Raw genomic sequence first — 24,988 nt, 5'->3', positions numbered from 1 at the left:
ATTATAAGTTGGCATCAATTAACGTGCAATTATAACCTGTTACCAAAAATTGAAAGCACATTGTATAGATGGAAGTTTTAGTTTATAGCTGGTTTTAGGATGTTTTACTGAAAGAAGCAATCACCAAAAGAGTACTATTCATTGTTAATGAAATGTTTATCTTTCTTTCTTCTCTTGTTGATTTCTGCATTTGAACAAGGTAATAAGAAAGACATTAAGTTAAACCTACAAGCCTTAGTAAATGTCCCAAGGGACAGCCAGGAGCTCCACGTATCCTCGGCTCCAGGAGTATTTCCATCAGGACCCTGGGTCCCTGCACACTGAGAGGAGAGGAGGATGAGGCACCAAAGCAAAATGGGACAGCTGTGTTTTGCTGTCTCACAACTCTGAGAACACTCCAAATCCTGCTTTTCCTCTTTCTTTTGGCTCTATGTGGGAAGTATCATTCCTCACCAAAATGTCAGCCACTATGCTCTTATTCCCAATCTACTCTGAAGCCCAGGAGAACAAATTGCATGTTTCTAGGGATGTGAACATCATTCATGTGCATGAATTCTCACCTAAGTTCCATCTCCTCCATCAGGTCAGCTACCACATAGCTGTGGATCTGCACTACATTGTTTTAAGCCTAGACACTCACACTTTCGATACCGGTTTAGTGTCATTGATTTCAGCATCCCTAAAATTCAACAAAATAAGCAAATGGCAAGTGTTCTTATTAACTGTCATTTGGAGAACATTTTGTAGTTCACACATCACTTTCCCATGTGGTATCTCATTTGATTGCCACAAGAGTCCTGTAAGTTAGAGAATACGGTAATAATTATCACTTTTACAGATTAGAAAACTGAAGCCCAGAGAGGTTCATTGGTTTGCCCACATATCCACAACTAGTAAATGTCTGTGAAGTGCAGCCAGGGCTAGAGTTTTCTGTATCCAAGTGTCATATCCTTGCAACAGTCTGCTCCTGAGTAATTTGCAAGAGCTAACGTTATAGAAACTCTCCACTATGTGCCATCTGGTGTCCTTTGATGCAAGATTCATGAAATCAAGTAGAAAAAGTAAACTTTGGAGTTAGATCTTCCACTGAGTAGCTCCATGAATTTCAGCAAGTTATTCTTTGAATCCAGTGTTTTTATTATTAATATCTATCCATATTAGTATGTTTCTGTTGTTTATAACAAAATACTTGAAACTTTGTGATTTATAAAGAATACAAAATGTATTGCTTACAGTTTCTGAGGCTGGGAAGTCCAAAGTCCATCTGGCGGTGGCAACAGTGACCCAGGGGTCTCACATTGCAAGATGGTGGAAGCAGAGAGAGAGAGAGAGAGAGATTCTCCTCTCTCTTCTTTTAAAGCCCTCAGAACCAAGCCCCGGACCACCATTTTTAATCCATTCCCTATGGCATGGTCCTACAATCCAATCACCTCTTCAAGGCCCCACCTTTCAATTACCATAATAGGATTTCCCACTGTCTTAACAGTCACAGTGGGGGCCAAGTTTCTAATACATAAAACATGGGGGACACAATTCAAGCTTGAGTTTTGGGGGGACATAATTCAATCCACTACAGTACCGATCTTGCAGAGTGTTATGAGCTAAGAATTAAGTTAGGTAATAAAATTAGTATACATAAAGTACATAGCAGAATGTCTGATGCATAGTAGGTCCTGAAAATGTTAATCGTCTCTGTGTCATCACATGAAGTGGTGTTCATCTTTTAAGCATATCTCTCAAATGTTCTTTTTTGCCTTGAAGAACTGGGTAAAACTTTGAGCTAAGTTTTGTGTGCACTGCGGTGATCAAGTGACTTCAACGGTGACAAAGTTCTTGTCTCCACTATTCCACTCTTCCTCCTTTGTTGAGCACTTTGTCTCCCTAAATTTTCCTTATTCATTTACTCGGGTCCCTGGGCAGGCCAGGCATACTTATTTAAACAGAATTTTTCAGGTACTGGGCATACCCGTTAATAACTTTGTGAAACCCTTGGAAATCAGTTAAGGGCTTCATTGTGTCTCAGTAACTTCCCATCCAGGATGGAGGGGATTGGAGAAGGAATCCTCTTTTCCCACCTAACCCAGGTCTCTCTTAGGACTGTGTTTCTTCTTTAATGAATGGGAATTCAAATTTTCAAATAAAGTCACTTCTTACCCTTCCTTCCAGGTCTTCCTAGCAGAGTTCAAGAAAACCAATCAATTTTTCGCAATAAAAGCCTTAAAGAAAGATGTGGTTTTGATGGACGATGATGTTGAATGTACGATGGTGGAGAAGAGAGTCCTGTCCTTGGCCTGGGAGCACCCATTTCTCACGCACATGTTCTGTACATTCCAGACCAAGGTACGGCTTCCCGCTCAGACCACCCTCCTTCCCCTGTAACCTGTCCCAAGGGTGGTGCGGCTGACGGCGCCCTCATCTGGAGACCTGGGGTATTGTCCCCATGTTTATCTTCTTACCTTTCACCCCACCTTCCATTCATCCATCCACGCTAACAAGTTTATCTCTTCTAAACACCATGGAAGTATTACTCAGAATTGTTTTATGTAGTCGGTTGGGAAAGATGTTTATTTCTAGATCTGTTTGCCTGTTTTCTTGTTTCTTTTTTAGAAATGGTTTAACTTAGCATAACCACCAAGCTTCTAAGGAGTTGATGACTTGGGGGAAAAATGTGACACATGTTTGTTCATCTGCCGTGCCTGTATTTGCAGAGACAAAACGTTGGAAAATAGATCAAAACGCATATGGACTGTTATTCTCCTTTCGAAGGCAGGCAGAAAGAGCAGCACTTAGCGTGGGCTTGGTCAGTGAGTGAGCCCCTAAGAGTGACGTAGGGTGTACAAAGTGGACGCGTCAGCTTTGCCAGTCACCCTCAGGTCCTTTCCTGTGCTAATCTTGTCAGAAGGCTCCACCTATCTGGGAGGACTTTCATCCTGGTCTCCTCTTTTCTTAAAAAAAAATAATAATAATATACTCCTTATTTTTTTCTGACTCAAAAGTTATTTAGTATCATTGTAGAAAATTTGGAAAATGCTTATAAACTCAAAGAAGAAATTTGTTTTTAATCGCACCACTTGGGTATACTCACTGTTAATAACTTTGAAGTTTGTATTCACAGCTTGCTTGTCTAATTAAATACCACAAGTGAATGTAAAAAGCAACAATGTATAAGCGATAATTTGGGAACATTTTGGGAATGGCCTTTCTTGAGGAGACAGTCACCTTTGCACACCAGTGAAGGACGTTAGATAAATCAATGATTTACTTCTCTGGGAAATCGTTATTGTTCAAAGACAGTTATTCATTTGCTTTCTGCTTCCAAAGAGCCCACCTGTTGAATACCAGATTATTCAGGAGGTTCTGAGGGCAGTTAGTCCCTTGCTATTTACCAGAGGCATGTGCATTAAATTATGAAAGGTTTTTAAAGTTCATAGATGAGGGATATACAGCCTGTGGAAGGGTGAAAATCTGGCAAAGTCACTTAAGAAGCTAAGAAGAGTGAAAATTGCTGTGGATTTGGATTCTGAAGTTCACTCTCAGATGTGCCATTTATCATCAGGGCTTTCCTCCCCTTCCCCAAACAGAAAATAAGAATTACCCTGCATTTGCTACTTTTCATCTTTTTGATAACAGCGATTCCAACTGAGGTGAGATATCTCATTGTGGTTTTGACTTGCATTTCCCTGATGATTAGTGATGTTAAACATTTTTTCACATACCTGTTGGCCATTTGTATGTCTTCTTGAGAGGTATCTACCCAGGTCGTTTGCCCATTTTTAAATGAGATTTTTTTTTTTTTTGTTATTGAGTTGTTTCAGTTTATTCTGAGTGTTAATCCCTTGTCAGATGAATAGCTTGCAAACCTACTACTCAGCCATAAAAAAGAAAATTCTGTCATTCGCAGAAACATGCATGAAATAAATCAGAAACAGAAAGATAAATACCGAATGTTCTTACTCATATGTGGAAGCTAATATAGTTGAGCTCACAGAAGTAGAGTGTAGAATTGTGGTTACTAGAGGCTGGGCAGGGAAGGGGGAGAAATTAGGGAGAGATTGGTGAACAGATACCAACTTACAGCTAGATAGGAGGAATAGGTCCTAGTGTTCTATAGTAGTGCTAGGTGTCCATAATTAGCAATAATTTACAGCATAATTTCAAGCATTTAGAAGAGAGGAGTTCAGATGTTCTCAGCACAAAGAAATGATAAATGTTTGTGATGATGGATTTGCTTATTAGCCCGATTTGAACATCACACATTATATACATGTACCAAAATATCACTCTCTACCCCATAAATATGTATGATAAAATATAAAAGTTTTTTAAAAAGAATTATCATGTAAAGAGACTATGAGGTGTCAACCAGATACTCACCATGTTAGCAACAGAGATGTACAAAACAATCATGGAATCTGAACCTAAATCTGAATGAGGCTCCAAAGAAAAAAAAATCAAAGAATTTTCGAAACTGATTTTCTCTGTGCTAGATCAAGATGATTTTTTTTTTTTTTTTTTTTTTTTTTTTTTTTCCGTGTCCGGCAACGGATCGCAACCCTCAGTGTTGCCCCCGCACCGGACCGGGGACGGCAACGGGATCGCAAACCTCGGTGCTGCTCCCGCGCCTCGCTCAGCCAGTGAGCGGGAGCTGGTCTGTACGTGGGATCCGAACCCCCGGACGGGAGCGCCACCGCGCTTCCCAAGCGGCGCACTATCCAGTGCGCCACCAGGCCGGCCCCTAGATCAAGATGATTTTGTGCATCATTCAAGCTGCGATGTGAACTATTGGCATCAGAGTCTAATGCAGATCAGCGTTATGAGGGGTTGTGTGGTCTTAGCAGGAGGAAAGAATAGCTTTTCATTCTTTTTATTCTTTACTAATATTTCTTTATTATTTTTTAATATTTATCTTTTCTGTGCCTCACATGCAAGTCCACAAGGCTTGAGATTGTGTGACCCCTTCTCAGTACCCACTTTAGTGCATATACCAGCCAACTTTTGCACTATTAGGATTTTAAACCTATAGGTTCAGTAACTATTTTCCATTATTTACATTTAAAAAGTAAAAAGTTGGGGGCCGGCCTGGTGGCGCACTGCTACAAGTGCGCCGCTTGGGAAGCGTGGCGGCGCTCCCGCCAAGGGTTTGGATCCCACATACAGACCGGCCGCTCACCGGCTGAGCGAGGTGTGGGAGCAACACCGAGGGTTGCGATCCCGTAGCCGGTCCCGGTCCGGTACGGGTGCAACACTGAGGGTTGCGATCCGTTGCCGGTCACGAAAAAAGAGAAAAAGGAAAATAAATAAATAAATAAATAAATAAAAAGTAAAAAGTAGGAAAAATCCACAATAAAATTTATTTACAGGAAAAATTGTCATAAATCTTTTAACTGTATTCACTTAAAAGTAAGTTTAAAACAAATGGAAAATTAATTAACCATACAATTTTGACACCCCATTTCACAAATTGCTTTCAAAGGTCACCGTTAAATTAATTCAACAAATTTTTGTTGAGGATATACTCTTTGTAAGTTCTATATTTTCCCCCAAAAGAGTAAGACTCTAAAACTATATGGGGGTTAAATTACAAAGCTATTTAATCTTCCTATCTAATTAATTCTAATTAGCAAATAGGAAAAAAAAAGTTCTACCTATCTTGGAAAAATAATATTTTATTTTATTGATTTTAAGTTATTAATAATTAGATGCAGTCTTCATTTTCTTGATAACAAAACAAAATTGATTTTAAAACTATATATACTAGAAGCTGTCTCCCAGTTTCAGAATCGTGAAAAAGTGAAATAACGTGTGTGTTGGTTAGAAATTGCATTTGATTTCCAGTAACAGGAACAAAAAATAACAATGGTTTAAATAAGATGATCTCTCTCACACACACACACATAAAAGGAGTGGGATGTGTGTTTTCAGGGCTCCACAGTGTCATCTGAGACCCGGGTACCATCTGTCTCCCTGTTTCTTCATGCACAGTACTGGGCTTTTATCCTCAGGGGTACTTCTTGGTCCAGTGTGGCTGCTGGAGCCCAGACTCAAGCCACATTGTAGTCAGCAAGTGGGCAAAGAGGGAGAGGAGAGAGCAAGGCCTTGCCCGCTGTCTCTTCCCTACTCAAGCGCTCTTCCATAAGGCCCACAGAAATTCTGCTTTGCCTTTCTGACCTCTCTATAGCTGCAAGAAAAGCTGGAAAATGAAATCTTTTGGATGGGCACATTACCACACAGAATAAATTTTTTTATTAAGAAAGGAAGGTAGACAACCAGCCTTCTCTGTTCTAATATATATTTTAAAATAAAGAAAATGTTATTTAAAAAAAAAAAAAAAAAAACTACCTTTACTGGGGGCCTATTCTGTGCCAGATAGTTTCCGGGAAACTTTGAATACATTTTCCCATTTAATTCTGATAACCCAGTGAGTTAGTATTCCCATTTTATCCATGAAAAAACAAAAGCTCAGAAAGATGAATTTGTGTAAGATCGCTGAGCTGGTAACTAGAAACAAGGATCAATATTACCATTTGTCTCTGTGTCCAGATATTGGCCTGTGTATTCATACCATGTGAGTATCTTAGTGACATGTCACCTCTATAGTAACTAAATATTCACCTATAGGGAAGAAAAACACCAAGAAAAATAATTTCCCCCTCTTTCTAATTATGCTAGGATAAAAAAAGATCGATAATTCAAGTATCCAAAGTTTCTCTAATCTATCTCTGATAGGAAAATGAGAAAGTTTAGTTCCAACTTTTAGTTGGGAAAGGAAAGATACGTCTAACACTGCAAATACTGTTTTTATTTTTATTCTAAGAAAATAATTTTTCCTTAGAAATTTCAAGTGAACTAAGGTCTACCTTTATGTGTGTCTCCTTTGAATTCTGAAAGACCCATCTGTATCCAAGTCTAAAACTGTAATTTAGGAAGTGTTGCAATTTCACACCTAAAAGAAGCTTTGGACTGCACGGGAATATCGCTGGGTGCATCCTCAGGTTGAATCTGAGTGAAGTGGCTGAGGTTTTGCAGGTGTCCGAGCGGCCCCCATGGGTGCCACACAGTCAGAATGCTCATGCTCACAGGCTCACCCCACTGCCCTCAGCTTCCACACTCCCGATCTGAACCAGCTGAACGTTCTTTGTCAGTCCTACTTTGAAATTTCTCTTTTATGAAGAAAACTGAGTTTCACTTTCTATTTACAGAACACACAATGCTTCACTTCCTGTTACGGCTTCAGGGCATGAGTTTATGCCCTGACGTTTGTGTGACTTTGTACAAGTCACATAACATTTCTTTGTGACATTGCTCTTCCTTTTTTTGCCTTCATAAGGATAATGTTAAAAAAAGCACTTACAGAGAAGTCTGAATCTGTTGTGAAGAAAAGTACTATATACTAACCACGAGATACTATTATTATGATCAGAAATAAAAGAAAAGCTCCTTTGACTTGATAGTTTCTAAAAAGAATGGTATTCTGGTATTTCCATGATTTGAAGGCAAAATCCATCTAAAAGTGCCAGAAGGTTTTTAATTTCAAGTATTTTATTCAGAAACTGCCTCATCTGAAGCTCTCAGAAATGCTTCAATCCATAAACCCTTTAGTTGAGTTAGAAGCCCCAGCAATGATCACAGTTGTAACACGGAAAAGAGAAACCACATAAACCACATCCTTGAAAAGACTTATCCCTGCAATAAGACCAGAATTAACTTTATATGCCTTCCCCATTTGTAGCAACTGATAAGCCTCTTTTCTTTAAAGTGTTCTGGCAGTATTCTCATCTTAAGAATGCCTTCAAATTGTTATTTCAGAAATTGCAGATCACTTAGACGTTCTTCAGATGCCCTTTCTGTGCAAAGAGACTGATTCAGCAGATGTTATATTTACAGTAAATTTACAAAAATTATAGATTTACAGTAGAATTATGGTAAATTAACATTGCATTCACAAAATTTGCTTAAGGTCTTCCACTCAAAGACACAGAAGATCATGCACACTTTATAAAAAATATATTCAGGAATTCTTTGAGTATAAGAAAAAGACACTAACTGTGTCTGAAATGCGATACCCTTTCTGCACTCCTACTTTAAACTCACAGATATTTTCTCCCCTTTGTGTGACTCTAATGTTTCTTTGGGGATCCTGGGACGCTATTGCCAATCCATTCCATTGTCAGCTGTTTTTAAAGTCCCAGAAGTATTGTCACCAGCTTCCCACAAGACAGGAGCATTTTGCATCTCCTTCAAGAGGTTATTGAAGGAAACTGCATCTCTTCTGTGAATCTGCTCTTCTTCCTTTGAAAGCTTGCTCAGAAACTACCTTTCCATAAATCGCTTTCAGATGCACTAAATTCTACTCAATTATCATGATCTCTTACCCGAATCAGGCTTCTCAGCTTACCTGACCCAGCAAGGGGGCTTAGTCCTGCATTGCTGGGTCTTTTCTGTGACTTCTTTCACATGCATTTTTTCCATTTCTCCATATAAATGCCGACAGTCCAGACTTAAGATGGCTCAACTTACACGTTTTGACTTTACATGGCACGAAGGCTGTGCGCATTCAGCAGAGACGCACTTGGAGTATGGATGCAGCCATTCTGCTCTTCCCTTTCTTTCAGTATAGCTTCCATAAGTTACATGAGGTGGTCAGTGCTTTGTTATAGACTAGGCTTCGTGTTCGATGATTTCGTCCAACTGCAGGCTGATGTCAGTGTTCTGAGCACATTTAAGGCAGGCAAGGCTAGGCTATGGCGTTCGATAGGTTAGGTGTGGTCAATGCATTTTTGACTTAATGGTATTTTCATCTTACAAAGGATTAACCCCATCGTGAGTCAAGGAGCATCTATAATACATTTATTGATATCAAAAAGCATGTTTTGCTATTTTTATTTTTTTCATTTTCCCATAGGATGCTACATAATGTTCTTAGGGGAGGGAAAAGGTGATAAATGATCTTACAGTAAACTACGCTGCTGACTATAACGTCTCTGCCGGAATCCTCAGGTGCCACAAAGGCTGGTCCTGAACCACACTAGGGGTGGAGGAAGTCCATCCCTGGCATACGTTCTGTGCCCACCCCCACGTGCACTTCAGCCCCATTATTTTCTCCTTCGCAGCAGGGTCCACATGATCTGGAACCCACTGCAGCTTTCTGCCTGTGCCTTGATCCCCAAATCATCTTACCCATCTCCTTGATCTCTCTCCATTAAAACTTTTGTCACTTCAATGTCCTTTCCTCCACTTCCAGTCTTGGAGAAAGTACGTGATAAGTAGCATAGAGCTGATTTATATGTGCTGTTGTAACAGCAGTAACTTCTTAAAATGTGGCACTTAGCGATGCGGTTCCTTATTAAACCAAAGACCACATTGATTTGGTGAATACGCGTGGAACTCTTTAGTTGAAACTGTGGGAATAAATGAGAATTGGAATAAACCTCACTGGAGAGGTTCAAGTGCCAAACCAAAGAAAAGCCCTGTTCAAGAGACAGGAGGGAGAAGGGGGACAGGGAGTGACAGAGAGGATCCCTCAGGGAGATAAGAGGAAGGCCAGAGGAGTTAGGATTGTCAGAAACCTGGAAAGGAAAGAATTTCAAGGAAGAGGAAACAATGTATTCAGAGTGGTGAAGAGGTGGACAATCAACAGCAGAGTGTTGAACAGGTCATTTAGGAGTGACAGAGTATGTCAGTTGACACCTGTTAAGGAGTGAGTGGTGGGCAGGCAGAGTCAGTGGTTATACAGATAGCTTCTAGAAAGTGTGTTTTAGAGGATGCAAGCTTGTTATGACTGCGGGGTTTAAGGGATGCAACTCATGGGGAATGCTTGAGACAGAGAGGAAGAAACCGGGCGCAGGGCAGGCCGGGCAGGATGGAGGCTTCCAGATTGGCATCATGTGCTTAGGAATGTGCATGAACGCTTCCTCCCTGTCTTTTTGTGCTTTGACTGCTCCTTCCTTTCTGTTGCTGAATAATACTCCGTCATGTGGATGTACCACAGTGTGTTTATTCATTCACCTATCGAGGTGCATCTTGGTTGCTATAACAACTAATTTGATTTGTTATACTCATTAGTTTACAATGCATGTAATAAAGGTTAATATGTAAGGTGTTCTTGCTATATGCCAGGCAGAGGGCTAAATATTTTATGTGAATTCTTTCATTTAATTTTAGATGTGGACCATAGTTCACCTTTGTTCTTCAGGGTGGAGTTCCCAGCCCTTTCCACTGGCTGGATTAGGATATATCCCAACGTGGAGCTGAATTCTATTCTCCAGTTTCCATATTGTTACAGTATAATCTTGGATATTACAGCATTTGTTACGTATGCTTAACATATGATGCTCTGAAAGGGGCAATGGTATGCTTAGATATTTTGTGACAAATACTTTGATTCTAATTTTATTTCTTCTTCAGAGATTGCAAATCTTTTGTAAAATTCATTACATTAGTTTACTAGCCTTTGAAGAAAAAAAGCTACCTAGAAAAAATGACTACAATTCTTCTTTTTCTCATCTTATTTTTCTGGAGAGAGTCTATATTCCTGGCCTCATTTGCATGATATTTACAGAGTTTTCCATGCATTTTCAAAGTTAATTGTTATTGGTTTGATAAAATCATTAGCTAATTTCTTTAATGCTGTAAAATTCTCGTTTATCCTATAATATATGCACATTTGTCAACTGTTCCCTTATTTTCTCAATGTTTGACTAGCTGTATTGAATATTCATCATTTCTAATTAACTTTCCATGCTCCTTATTCTCATTCTCTCATTTGAAAGATGTAATCATTGCAAAGAGAAAGCAGTGTAGAAGCTAAATCATATTAAATAACTTACAAGTCCACTTTTACAATTCCTCCTTTACTAATCCTAGAATATTCCCAAAATGCCCTGTGCCTCCCTCTGAAGAATTGTCTTATGTTTTAAATATTGATATATTTTGGGAGTGCTAGGACCTTTAACTTCTCTAAGTGCTATCTGTGAACACAGGCACAGTCTCGGGAGGATTAAACAACTGATTTTGTTAAATCTGTCACTTTACTTTTGTATTTAATCATCTTCCCTTCACATTGTGAATATAAATTTTTATTTTGATGATACTTCTTTTAGATCTTTCTGTTATTTTGGTTCTTTGGGGGAGAATTATTCTATTTCTATTATTTTGATTAAAAGCAATTTAAAAAATATTTTAAATCTGTTTTTTTTTTAATCAGATTTTAAATCACATTAGATGTTTCCACTACTCTGTGTCTGGTCCGACTTTCTTTACAGTGCTTAAACCTGATAAGTTTCCACTTAGGTGAACTAAAAAGGACGGGACAGCCTCTTACTTTACATGAAACACTGGATCCAAATCTCTTCCTCAGTGCTACAATGACAACACTCATTTAAATCAGTCAGTGAATCGAAGCCTCACTCTGAGCCCTCTTTGAAATTGACATGCTGACTACAGCATAAATCTCTTCCTGATACTTTTGGGAATTTGCTCTCCAGTAGCTTAAATCTGAACAAGAATAACAAACCCCCCTGGCAAATATTGAAAATCTAATACCATATAAACATAAGGGAGTAGACAACCTCACTAGGAGAAAAAAAAAAATCACTTGCTCATGATTTTAAGAAGTAAAATTCATTAAATTTTTTCCCTAATTATAAAAGTTATAACAACCAAATATACTGTAAATACTGAAAAATACACATAGTATTCTGAAATGAAGAGAGTCTATAGTAGATATATTATTTAAAGGTACCTAAAGGTAGGAGTATTTTCTTTCATCTTTTTTTTATTTTGCAATTTTATAAGTGACAATTTAGTAACTTTAAAATCTTCAGCAGAGTAGGTCATTTTTGCATCAAACCCATATTCCTTAAAACTTGCCTTTTATGTTAAAACTGAATGTATTCCTAAGACTCTTCTGTGCTATTGAATATATAATTCTCAACATGTATATGCGTGTACATTGTATATAATAACTACAGTCATAAGTACAATAACAACAACAGCAGACATTTATAGAGCACTCACAACGTTCCAGGCCATGTTCTAGGCACATTATATGTTTAAGCCCATTTTATCTTCATAGGAACCCTATGAAGTAGACACTATTATTATCCCCATTTCACAGATAAGAAAATTAAGGTGACCCTAAGGGGGCAAGCAACGCATTGAAGGTCAAACAGCTGTGAAGTTGGGAGCAAGGTTTTTGCTCTACCGCCTCTGCCAAGAGACCTAACCACAGAAAGGAAAACAATCTTAAAATTCATGAAATGGAGTCCTGTTTGCACTTCTGTTATGAAGGAAAATCACTTGTTAGTTAATACAAGAAGGCCCTAGGGGACAATTGAGCCAGTAAATACCAACTGAGCCTGAGTCCCTGTTGCAAGGTACAGACCTCTAGAAATTCAGACACATTATTTCTGACACATACTAATGAATCTATTGAAGGCAGAGAATTTTACTAATTAGTGTTTATGGTAGAAATATAAACAGGTCCTAATGAATGCATATGCTGGTCTTCAGAGAGCCATTGCAGAGAGCCATTTCTTTCTCTCTCTCTCTCTCCCCCACTCGCTCACGCACGTGCCCACACACACAGTACATATGCATATAAAAAAAATACACATGATTACCTATTGGGCTTTTTTGATGGTGTATCTTTATGAAAAGGAAATAACCCTGTTTTTGTAAGATGTTTTGATTGACAGCTCAATGTAAAAGAAAAGAAAAGATAAAGTACTCCAGATTCAGAATTGCTCCAGCCTTCTACACTACAAACATGCCTAAGAAGTTGCCTGTTGGTATGACCACACCATGTAGGGTGTGTGACACACCAGGGGGGTGTTGTGCCAGCTGCTCTGGATGCTGTCCGGTATGCCCACCAGGTGTGTTAACCTGGGACTGCAAGCTCCGCCCCACCTGAGGCACCTATCTCCCATCAAGTTTGTGCTGAGGCAGCCGCGATCCCAGCTCTGTGGTCTTCATCGAGGCACAAAGACCCTCTCTTTTCTCATAACCACAGAGCTGCGGATGTCAAAAAGACATCTCTCGCACCTTTTAATTCTCAACTAAAACCTTGCTTTGTGGGGACAGCCTTACAGGATGACTTGTGCATCTTTTCTCTTTAATAAATGAAAGTAAGAATGCAAACCTTCACAGCGCTAGTCCCCACCTCGACATCTGACTCGAATTAACACTCAGTATATCAACAATGTCAGTAAAAAGAATGAAACTCACAAAGACAGAGATTCAAACACAGTGTCTTGGTCAAAATTAGGCCAGAATGATTTAAAGGATTTGGCCCTGAAAACTACTGAAATTATTACATAACATCTGTTATTTGAATAATGATTTTTTTCCAGTTCTTGGATTACCAAACTATTTAAACATTTTTATTCCTGTATACAGCTTTTACTTCCTTTTCTGATTTTTACCAGAATAAATCACTTTTACAGCTGAATTTTATAGCTATTTAACAAAGAAAATGGATACAAAAGAATTTCGATTTTAGAGTCCCAAAGTGATCTCATTTTCATAAGTACATAGGAAAACAAAATACACAGTTTCATCAACTAGGTAATGAAAGATATTTGTAGAAGCCCTGGAAAATGCAATACTTTGTACACAATTACATAGAATTATCTGCAAAAACACTAGACTTTTTGAATTTTTGACACTACGTAGTGTACATATTTAAATGATTTTTCAAGAATATAATAAATACCATTTAGCAAAGTAATAAATAATTGTAACTCAATTTTGTGCCGTGGTTGAATTTGTAAACTGGAGAGCTGGTAAATAAGTACGGGTTAGAGAATGGTGAACCAGTTGCTTTCTGGTTAGCCAAGGCACTTCAGCATCATTCAAAGAATGCCTTTTTCCAGTAGCCCTGAGGTAATTGTACTGTCAAACCCCAGCTGAAACTTCATTGGCAGAATGGAAATACACTTGGTGTTTTACTGTTTCTTTAATGAAAACAGTGGATGATGGAAAGACATTCAGAGAACTCAACGAAGACCAGGAGCATCTTAGGAGGAAGATGATCTTAGGTGAGCCATGCTCACCTTACAGAACGGTGGTTTGACTTGACTGGACAACAACAGAGGTTCCAGGAACCTTAGCGTGTTTCCTCCTGCAGGGAGCTGGTTGAGGAAGGCAGCCTTCCAATTATGAAACACTTTTCCAAGGAACTACTTGACAAAATGCTATGTTTTTGCCACTTAAATAGGCAAAGTGAAAAAATTCTTCCAATACTTGGACTGAGGGGAGAACCACAGAAATCACCAGGTTCTACTCTTTGTTTTGGTTCTTTTCCAAAGTCAGAGATCATGCTCTTCTCCAGGCGGACCTTCTCACATTCAAAGAGCATGTGATGCACGTTTCAGAAACAAATGCAAAGACCCATCAAAAAGTTATTCTCCTGGTACTTTTGTCATCTACTCAAAACAGCGCTAAGTCACATTCTGTGCTTATCCATTCTGCTTTCCAGCTCTTGGCCCACAGTGGGATTAATTTAAATGTTAAAGCAGTCCAAGACCCTTGTGACCTTAAACACCTGTGCAGACACAAAGGTGTTTGCCCCAAGCAATAGCCAAGCTCTGTGAGCATAAGCAGGGCACTACTGCAATGGGAGGAAGCCTCTGACCTTTGCTGTAGGACCTCCTGAGGGTGGTTATGGTGGGCCATAATGAACTCAGCCCCAACTCCTACCTCCTTTGAGGATAGTCCAAGGGGAAGGCTCATCTTTAATTTTAACCTTTAATTATACTTCAAATATGCATTATTTCTGGACAAAGATCACTCAGAATTTTGCAAACATAGCATTCTCTTGCCAATATTTATTTTATCACCTGGGAAGCACTACTTGGGTCTTGATGTAATGTGCTTAATAGTGACAGTTTATTCATTTCATCTTTTCCCCCAAGAAAAAAGATAAAAAGCATAAAATGTATAGTGAAAATCAAGGGGTCTTGAGGCTAACACAGGGGAATTTAGTCAAAGGTCTCATGGATTTGTCTCATTTTCCAGAGGATGGAACTGAGGCCGTGGGATGGTGTGATTTACCTGATCCCACAGCTAGTTAGTGACCAGGGCCAGTCTAGCACAGAGACTGGAATTTCCATTCAACAAATGCTGTGCCAAGAGTTATGGACAAACTCCAAGGCTAGGACATATTTGGCATGTCCCATCCCCCAACACCATCATAACTTCAGTTCTCACTCACCGAGAGGAATCATTTGCATCAGTTAATGTATTACCCAGCCTAAAGAAGTGAGCTCCAGACTAGTAAGTGGTCATATAAAATTAACCCAATGCAAGCCCCAGCCTGCTTGCCCTTTGTCTCAGCTGGTGACCAGAATGGAAAGGACAGCATGGGAAGAAGTTTAATTCTCTGTTTCCTTTTTATTTCGAGAGCCATGGGACTGTTCACTTCTTTCTTCAGGGAAGTGTTTGCTGTTTGCTTTTTTCTTTTTCTTTCTTTCTTTTTTTTTTTTCCTGGCTTTTAAATAGTTTCTTCTAAGGACAACAGCCACCAGTTATCAGGTGCATACCGAGCTTGCTTTCTACACGTATTATCTCATTTCATGCTCACAGCAGCCCTACGAGGTAAGAGTATTATTACTCCCATTTTATAAATGACATGAGGCTCAGGAGAGCTGTGTAACTTCTCCAGAGTTACAAATAGATGGGCTTTGAAATCGAGGCTGAGTAAAGACAAAGCCCATGCTCTTAACATCAGCTCCGAGTCTTGTTCATCTTGGTTTGGCTCCACCTACGCTGGTCCGGAGTTTTTCCAGTGGACAGACGTTCCATTTGACAGTGATTATGCAGGGGTCCAGGTCAACTGCAGTCACCTTCAACTCAAAGCACTCCTTCTCCAGCCTTCTGTGAAAGTTTGAACGTATTATATTTGTGTTTACTTTATATGAATTTGGGAATTTGGATTCAACATTTTAAAGTTATCCACCCCTCAAAATGTGATCCTCAAAATCCAAACCTCAGGTCTGTACAGTTCCATACACACATACATTTGTGTTAATTTCCTCACAGAGCCATCTCACTGGGCCCAGAGTTGACCCAAGAGTTCTTGAATGGGTGGATTCTCAAGCTTTCCAACCCAGCAGCCTGCTCTAGAGAGATGGCAGGTCTCTCCATCCTGCTCACTCACACTGGAGCTCCTGGCATGGATTGTCTCCATCCCCCTTCAAGAAGCCCAACTTTTACCTGGTATTCACCCAAACCAAAGGGTTAAACTAATGCAAAATGTCATTATAAATGACAAAAGACAATCAGTGGGCTTAATGTAAAGATGAGAACTGGAACAGGCATTTTGGAAAGATTTATTGTGGAGCCATCAAATCACTTAGGATTAAATGTGACATCCAACATACTATACGTCTCCATCACTGCTTAATTAAGAATCACCACAGCAGTGCAGTCTTTTTGTCGTTCCCGTGGTAGTAAATACTACTGAGCCCCCTAATTTCTTAGACTCTTTTTAAAAAATTTTTTAATTAATTTATTTTAATTGACACGTTGTAATTGTACATATTTATGGGGTACAATCTGATGTTTTGATACACATATGTCATATAATATCGGATTATGGTAGTTAATGTATCAAGCACCTCATGCATTTATCGTGTTTTTGTGGTGAAAACATTCAAAAGCCTCTCTTCTAGCTATTATGTAATATGCAAAACTTAAATGCTAACCATAGTCACCCTACTGTGTAATAGAACACCAGAAATTGTTCCTTCTCTCTGATTGAATTTTGTACCTGTTGGCCGGCCTCTCCCGTTTTCCCTTCTCCCTTCCCCTCCACAGTCTCTGGTAACTACTGTTCTACTCCCTGTTCCTATAATACCAACTTTTTTTTTTTACATTTCACATAAGAGTGAGATTATGTGTTGTTATCTTTCTGTGTCTCACTTACTTCACTTAACAGAATGACCTCCAAGTCCATCCATGTTGCCATAAATTACAGGATTTCATTCCTTTTTATGGCTTAATAGTATTCTATTTTGTATATATACCACTTTTTTTTTTGTAAAGTAATCCATTGTTGGACACTTGATTTCATACCTTGACTAGTATAAATTGTGCTGCAGTGAACGTGGGAATGCAAATATCTTTTTGACATATTTACTTCATTTCCTTTGGGTATGTACCCAGTAGTAGGATTGCTGAATCATGTGGAAGTCCTGTTTTTAATTTTTTGAGGAATCTCCATACTGTTTTTCATAATGGCTGTTCTAATTTACACTCGCAGATTCAATCCCCCAATGCTTGTTACGATGCAGAGTCCAACTGAGACATGAAAACAAATAAGAATGGTGTGTAACATGTGTGGGATGGGCTGAAATTCTGCCTCCAGTTCCTTCCCCTATGTCCTCCAAGTCCAAAGTGACAGTATGTCAGTTCTGAAATGTCATCCTTTATAGGAGCGCATAGGCATCCTAACACTTGGAGGAAACCATTCCTCTGAGCACTGTCATCAATGGTCTTACCATTGCTTTCATACCTTTTTTTCTCCTGAGTACTTAACAAGAAATTTCTACCATGGTGACTTGTACAAGGCCATTATGGTTTTGAGAAAAAAGGAAGTTTAGAAGCTCTTTAGGCATTTGTGAGAACAAGAGCTAGAGAGGATACGTGCCGATGAGAAGCAGATGTGTGCAGATGAAGCAGGCAATCACTCTAAAATTGTGTCTGAAATATGAATATTATACTTATCAGCAAAAGATATGAAACCAACAAATTATATATCAGATCGACTTCGGAAAAAGCAAGTGGACACTTCCCTTTACCTGAATTACTGAGATGCTTGCCACATTACTTGGTGTTCCCTGTTCTGTGGAGACCTAGCAGTGAATACCACTATCAGGACAGAATCCTGTTTCTATTGTCACTTCTTATGCCCCAGGGCCTCGACTAGTCTCACATTGAAATTGAAAGGTTAATCCTACTAAAAAATCACTCAGGTGAGGTTTTGGGGTGCAAATTTATGAATAGACATGCCAAATGTCTGTACACTTTATGGATTACTATTTCTGTGATTTCATTAAGAACCCTTTGAAAATCAGGGTGCTCAAAGTGTTATGAATATATTTATTGATGAAACATTTTCTCAGAGTCAGAAAAGCTTCACCTGGTTGGAATTATGGCTACCTGTGATGCTCAGACCACAATCTGCAGACCACCCAGCCTTGCTTTTGACTGCTGCCACTAGAGGGCTCTGGCATTAGCAACATGCGTGGTGTCCTCTGTGAGGAGCAACACACTCACAAACTGCAGCTGCCTCTGCAACAGGACTGAAAAGAAAGAAGGCAAAACTTGACTGCAAGCTCCCCGAAGGCAAAAGCTGTTTTTCCTCCATCTCTGATGGATGAGGCAGGAATGTGCATCCGATGCTCACTCCCCCGAAGCCCCATGCCCATAGAACGTGCTCATGACTGTTTGCCAAGAGTTGAATGAACGGATGTTTCCCAGCCCTGCTCCTGGTGTTAGACACCCAGATTTCAAAGTGTGTTCTCTTTACCATCCTGCACATTTTCAGTTTCAGGAAGTCTATGATCAGTGCCCACCAGGTTCCAACATGATCATCCCATTGTCTGGCAGGCAAGTCTGATTGGACTCCTGCTTGCGCGAAGCCCCACCTGCTGGATTGAGGCACATGAGCCTCCAGAAAATGTCACACAGCCTCCCACCCAGATGCCCCAGGCTTCCTAGCATTCAAAAATATAGACTAGCTGAATTATTTTGACAGTCTTTTTATGCGTGATTTCAAGATATAACTGGTTCCTCTGAAATTATCTAATCCATTACGAAAGTAATCCTTGTTTGTCTTTTTAAGGAGCTAAAAGTCGGGATTGTTTTGCTTTTTCCCTAGGAAAACCTCTTTTTCGTGATGGAGTATCTCAACGGGGGAGACTTAATGTACCACATCCAAAGTTGCCACAAGTTTGATCTTCCCCGAGCAACGTAAGTGCCCTTGGAAGGGTTGGAGGGCAGTTTCCCTGTTCTCGTCAGTTCCTGTGTGCCCAGTTGCCCACAGAATTGTCCTATGTGGTGTTTTTGTCTGTTTGTTTCCTCACTTGGTATGCCTAAATCCTAGGGCGAGGTAAACCCTTGGGAACACATCGAACAAGGCAAGAGATTTCACTGGGTTTTGAAACCAACTACATAGTTTCTTAAGGAATCATCCCAATTCATCAGGCTCCTATAATCTGAGCACAGAAGCATGTATTTGCCCTTTGGAGAGAAAGCAGGAAAATGGAACACAAGTCTTAAAGGCGGCCCCCGAGGAAGAAGCTCTTAGCAGAGGCCTTTCCCATGTGCAGGTATAAGGCATTTGGCTCCTGGGGCAGGTGGATTAGGAAACTGGAAGAGGCACTTATTCTGTCTGAGATAAATCTTCACCTTCTTTGACATCACACAGCCTTAGACACAAGTGATATGAAGCAGGCTGCATTTACTTGGTGGGACTGCGGCTGAGTCCCCAGGTACTGACTGCTCCTCCTCCCTGCGCTGGTCCTCCGTGGGTCCTACTGCCTGCCTAGTAAAACCACTGCAAGACTCAAGCAAAAGAAAACCGTGCCCCCAGGCTCTATTTAAAACGATGGGTACATGTGAGCTTTCTTGGTTTGATGCCTAATAACCTTTCACTCACCTCTGCATGAACACTTTGAGTGGTCTAGGTTGAACTGGGTTGAAAGGTAGACTAGGTCCACCAGCTTCTGCAAAACTCTGGCTGAAATAAATGGCTGTTTTGTCAAATCTAGTGGGTAGCACTCTGCTGATCTTGTTACCTCCAGAAACCCTCAGCAAAGTGCCCACAGATAATGTTATCGGATTTCTGCAGCACAGAAATCACTGGACATTTTTTGTGCTAGGAAAGATTTCCTCGATTCACCATTTTCTCCTGCCCTGTATTACCTTAAAGCCCCAGCTTAGACACATACTATCTGTTGTGTTCTAAATGCCTTTTAGGAAGGAGATTTTTGCATTCTTCCAGGAGACCCAGCAAACCTCACCTCCAGGAAGCTCCCCCTTATATGTGACCTTAATCCCAACAGTGATAGTATAAACTCATTTCCTTTAAGCCTGCCCCTCTTGAAGATGAAGAGTAACTTATCACTTTCCATCTACTAATATCCTTTTTCCCACTTCTCGGGCTGTATTTCTTGCCGAGGTTAAATGTGGTCAGTACAAAAATAAACCAGCCAGCTCTATTTGGAATGGCCATGTAGACAAGTTTATGAGCTCCAAGCAGAGTTTTAAATAAAAGAGAAAATTATTTTTTACTAAACTGTACTATTACACTTAATGTTTGTGTATGTTTTATTAGCAAAAAATGACAGCGTAGTATTGCAATTGAAAATATGACAGCAAGCACTAGACACAGGCAGGACTACTAAGATACCAGCTCTGTTCCACTGTCAGCGCTGGGGCAGGACATGTGTGAGCCTCTGTTTTCTTATGTGTAGAATGGACACCATTGTCCTTCTCAGGATTAAACACAATTATGTGTGATGCCTTTGGCCGAGCGCTGCATGCACATGAAGTATCAGACCGGGTCTGGGCTTCTGCTCTGTTCCATTAAGGCACTCACGGTGACCCTTGGCTCTCCTTCCCTCAGGTTTTATGCTGCTGAAATCATTCTTGGGCTCCAGTTCCTTCACTCCAAAGGAATTGTCTACAGGTAAATTTTGCTCTTTGGAAACAAACACTAAGGTATTGGATTTCCTGAACTAATCATTGATGTGACCTGGCCAGTGTGCTTCTGTAGTAGGAAGTCCCCCACCCAGGCCTCCCGCCTGCTGCAGCTACGTGGAGGATGGATTCATAACAACCAAGTGAGACATTCCAGCCTCAGAAGTAGGAAGGCTCTAATCTTGTTTCGTCCTTTATCCTGATCCTGACTTCTCCTCTCCCCTTCGCCTGCCTTCTCATTTCCTTGAACCACCCTCCTTCTCTTTGGTGTCTCATCCTTGCTTTCTCTCTCCTGCGTCCCTTCGCTAGCTCTTGTTTTTGCTTGTATTTGTTTGGACTTCCTGGAAATGCCTATGAAACTGCCTCTTTGGGGTGGGGAGGGGCCTCTTCCACACCCATCTGTGCACACCTGTGATGCTACACCTTGTGGAAGTGTACACAACACCCTGTGCATCCTCATTCGTGAATCCAGACTGTCTCTCCTGTACGGCAGCATTTCACATCTTTCTGTCAAAGCCCTTACATTAAAGCTATTGTGCTCCGATCTCTTTACTGCTTTTTTTGGAGCGTAACTGGCACTTATTTAACATACACATCTTCAGAAGTTTAGCTGTTGGGTTTCCAACTCACTACAGATTAAGGGACAAAGAAAAAGAAAAGAAAGAAGCTAGTGAGGGTAAAGGTTCAGTCATGTTCCACGCCAATTGCTGAAGGCAGGAGGCTGTGTATGGAGATGGTTAACACTGAAGCCTTGGTGCTTACAGAGAACGCTGTGATTATCTGGAAAGTTCACGCATGGAGGAAGGACCTCTGCATTTCCAGAGGGTGCAGCCAGGTGAGGATGGGCGTGTTTAAAGTCACGGAACTAAGACTTAAAGGAGGTTTGGGACTTCAGTCTTCTTAAGCACGCTCTTTGAATATAGATTTTTTTGGTCTATCTACAAAATAATAGATTAAGAAGCTATTTTATAATATTTTTTGTTCTTTAGTAAATTGAGAAATACTCACCAGAACATTATTTGAAAACCCTGATCAGAATCCATGCAGCCAGGTGAGGATGGGCGTGTTTAAAGTCACGGAACTAAGACTTAAAGGAGGTTTGGGACGTCAGTCTTCTTAAGCACGCTCTTTGAATATAGATTTTTTTGGTCTATCTACAAAATAATAGATTAAGAAGCTATTTTATAATATTTTTTATTCTTTAGTAAATTGAGAAATACTCACCAGAACATTATTTGAAAACCCTGATCAGAATCCATGTGTGTGTGTGTATGTGTGTGTGTGTTTTCAATTTTTATCTATATCTGTAATGCCTGAACTATATCTAAAATGTACCTGTATCTAGGCAGTGAGTAGACTGTGCGGGATGGATCAATGATAGGATGAATGGATGGATGGATGATGGATGGATGGACTATGGATGGATGGATGGATGGATGGTGAATGATGGATGGATGATGGATAGATAAATAAATGGAATGATGGATGAGGGATGGATGGATGGATAAATGAATGGATGGATGGACAATGGATGGATGATGGATGGATGGATAAATGAATGGATGAATGGGATAGATGAATGGGAGAGATGGAGGGGGAAAATTAGGAAGGTTATAGAGAGAGACACAGAGATCTTAGAGCTGGAAGAGACCTCATGAAACCAACCCACACGCCTATATGCAGTCAATTTCTCCATATCACAATGGTTCTTTCTATCATGTCATCTTATAAAATTTTGACAGAACAAAAAGACCAATAAAGGTCCATAAGTAACTTTAATATCACAAACAAATTGTACCCACATTAGAGCTCTTTCTTGCTTTGTGCACAGAAGTCATGTTCTCTAAGGCTTCTTATGCACCCAGAAGAAAGAACACTGCTGCTCCTCTTTAATGTGCTCAAGAGGTTGTAACGATCCTTGAAAGTCATCCAATAATTAAAATGAGGACAGGTCATCAGACAAGTAGCTTGATGCTGAGATTGGCCTGCTTTAAGAAATTCTTTCACTGCCCATGTATAATTTGGCTGATCTAAACTTTTAACCTAGCAACTGAATTAACAAAGGGACTCTATTAATTTCCTTCTTTTGACCATTTATGATTATGATTTTCTTGCTCTGATCACAAAAGCCATGTGTTAGTTTCAAAGGACTGCCATAAGAAATTACCACAAGTTTGGTGGCATAAAAAAATCAGATATTTACTCTCTCACAATTCTGGAGGCCAGAAGCCTGAAATCAGGGTGTTGGCAGGGCCCTGCTCCCACCAAAGGCTCAGGAAGAAAAGAATCCTCCTTCTTCTTCCAGCCTCTGGTGGCTGCAGGCATTACTTGGCCACACTCCAGTCTCTGCCTCCATCTTCACATAACCTTGTCCTCTCCTTGTGTGTCCCTTCTGTGTTTATCTTATAAGAACATTTGATAGATTCAGGTCCCACCTGGATAATCCAGAATGATCTCTGTTGAGATCCTTAGTTTAATTACATCTTACATCTGCAAAGACCCTTTCTCCAAATAAGGTCACATTCACAGGGCTCAGGGGTTAGGACATGGACCTATCTTTTGGGGGCCACCATTCAGCCCACTATAATTGGCATCATAGACTGAAAGTTCACTGAATGTGCAGCCCTCCATGAAGCATGGGGTGGGCACAAAATATGAAGAAGTGGTGTTTTGTGGGGTTTTTTTGAGGTAGAATATAAATACATAAAAAGACACAAGCAGTGCATTCAAAAAAGTCCAGTGAATATGATTTCAATTAAAAGCATAAGTACTGAAGGGAAGAAAAATTACTATTAGAAGGTGAATTTTTCAAAAGGGGAGAAGCTCTGCAGATGGAAAAGTGACTCCAGAAAATGCACAGAAATAGGAGTAAGCATCAAAAAAGTCCAGTGAATATGATTTCAATTAAAAGCATAAGTACTGAAGGGAAGAAAAATTCCTATTAGAAGGTGAATTTTTCAAAAGGGGAGAAGCTCTGCAGATGGAAAAGTGACTCCAGAAAATGCACAGAAATAGGAGTAAGCAGGCAAGCATAGGAACGTTAAACATGTGTCCAGCTTCACTGGAAAGGCTGCTGGTGGACAGTCACAAGACCTGAGGCCAAGAGATGTGGAGAAACAGATGGCAATGTCACCATTCAGCACGTGCTAGAGGAACTGTAGAAAAGTGGCACCTTAAAAGATGTCATAAGGCCTGTTTTGGGTTAAATGTGAAATCAAGAAGATGGAAAAATATGCAGACATGTAAAGAGAAGAATCTAGAACTTCAAATTTTAGAATATTAGAACCAAAAGGGACCTTAAGTTATATTTTGTTGATAAAACTGAGCCCAACCCATATATCTGAAAGAAGTATCTCATTAGCTGTCACAAGGAGCCCATGAGACGAGCAAGGCAGGCAGCACAGTCCCTGTGTTATGGATGAGTAATCAGAGCCTCAGAGAGGGAATATGGCCACAAAGCTGGGATTTAGAAGCCAGTTTTGACTCCCTCTCTGCCTCTTCCAAATGCAAAGGCTTTGCTTACAGGGACCACACAGCTGAATGAAAGGTGTCCACTTAATCTGTTATACTTGATGCATGGATGGGAACGGGCTGCACCCTGAGCAGACAGATGCTTACAGAGTCAAACCAGGGGCCTCAGACACTGATGTTCTTCTGGGTCCTGATGTCCCATGGGGTGTACATGAGGGGTAAGTAGCATGGTAGCATGATGTGCCTCAGAATTCTGGGCCTTTGGGTTCTGGGGCATCTCCAGTTGACTCCAGGGAATCTTGCAGTCTTCCTCTGCCTTCATTTCTTACCCCATGGAGGTCTGGCTTTCCATGGAAGGCTTTCAGGAACTTTCCCATTCTGACTTGGATCTCTTCGAGCTTCAATGACCTTCTGTCTCACTGCCCCGAACCCATCTGGCCCTCTCTAGAGGATGGATTAAAAATCTGACAGGAAGTTTATTATTCTTAGCCTGTGGCCCAGAGAATATTTATTATTGGAATCAGTTGAAGTGCACCCTTGTATATCTTAGCAAGATGAGTTTGATGAGAAAGAGCAGGTGCGCTTGGTATAAAGGGATGTAAGAGAGGATAAAGACTGGGTTTGCATCCTAGCCCAGTGAGTGGCCATGGGCTGGGATAAATCACATCACTGCTAAGAGCCCTTGCTTTTCCATCAGCAAAAAACAGGAATAAGAATAATAATTATTTCAGATCAAAGAAAACCCAATGCAGGGGCCGGCCCGGTGGCGCACTGCTGTAGTGCACCGCTTGGGAAGCGCGGCGGCGCTCCCGCC

At 40.3% G+C, this 24,988-nt stretch overlaps 1 protein-coding gene across 1 annotated transcript in view; it reads left to right on the top strand.

Moving 5' to 3' along the window:
* Window positions 1-24,988, top strand: part of PRKCQ (protein kinase C, theta) — a 75,855-nt gene that overhangs the window by 27,914 nt on the left and 22,953 nt on the right. Inside the window, exons 11-13 of the mRNA XM_008577321.1 lie at window positions 2,167-2,340; window positions 18,881-18,972; window positions 20,630-20,692. Coding sequence (XP_008575543.1) covers window positions 2,167-2,340; window positions 18,881-18,972; window positions 20,630-20,692 — 329 coding nt within the window. The remainder of the gene's footprint in view (window positions 1-2,166; window positions 2,341-18,880; window positions 18,973-20,629; window positions 20,693-24,988) is intronic.

This window comes from Galeopterus variegatus, unplaced genomic scaffold (assembly GCF_000696425.1).
Source record: "Galeopterus variegatus unplaced genomic scaffold, G_variegatus-3.0.2 Scaffold1490, whole genome shotgun sequence".
In the NCBI taxonomy this organism is placed as follows: Eukaryota; Metazoa; Chordata; class Mammalia; order Dermoptera; family Cynocephalidae; genus Galeopterus; species Galeopterus variegatus.
The sequence above is the reverse complement of the archived record's forward strand: the minus strand, read 5'-3'. Positions and strand labels throughout refer to the sequence as shown.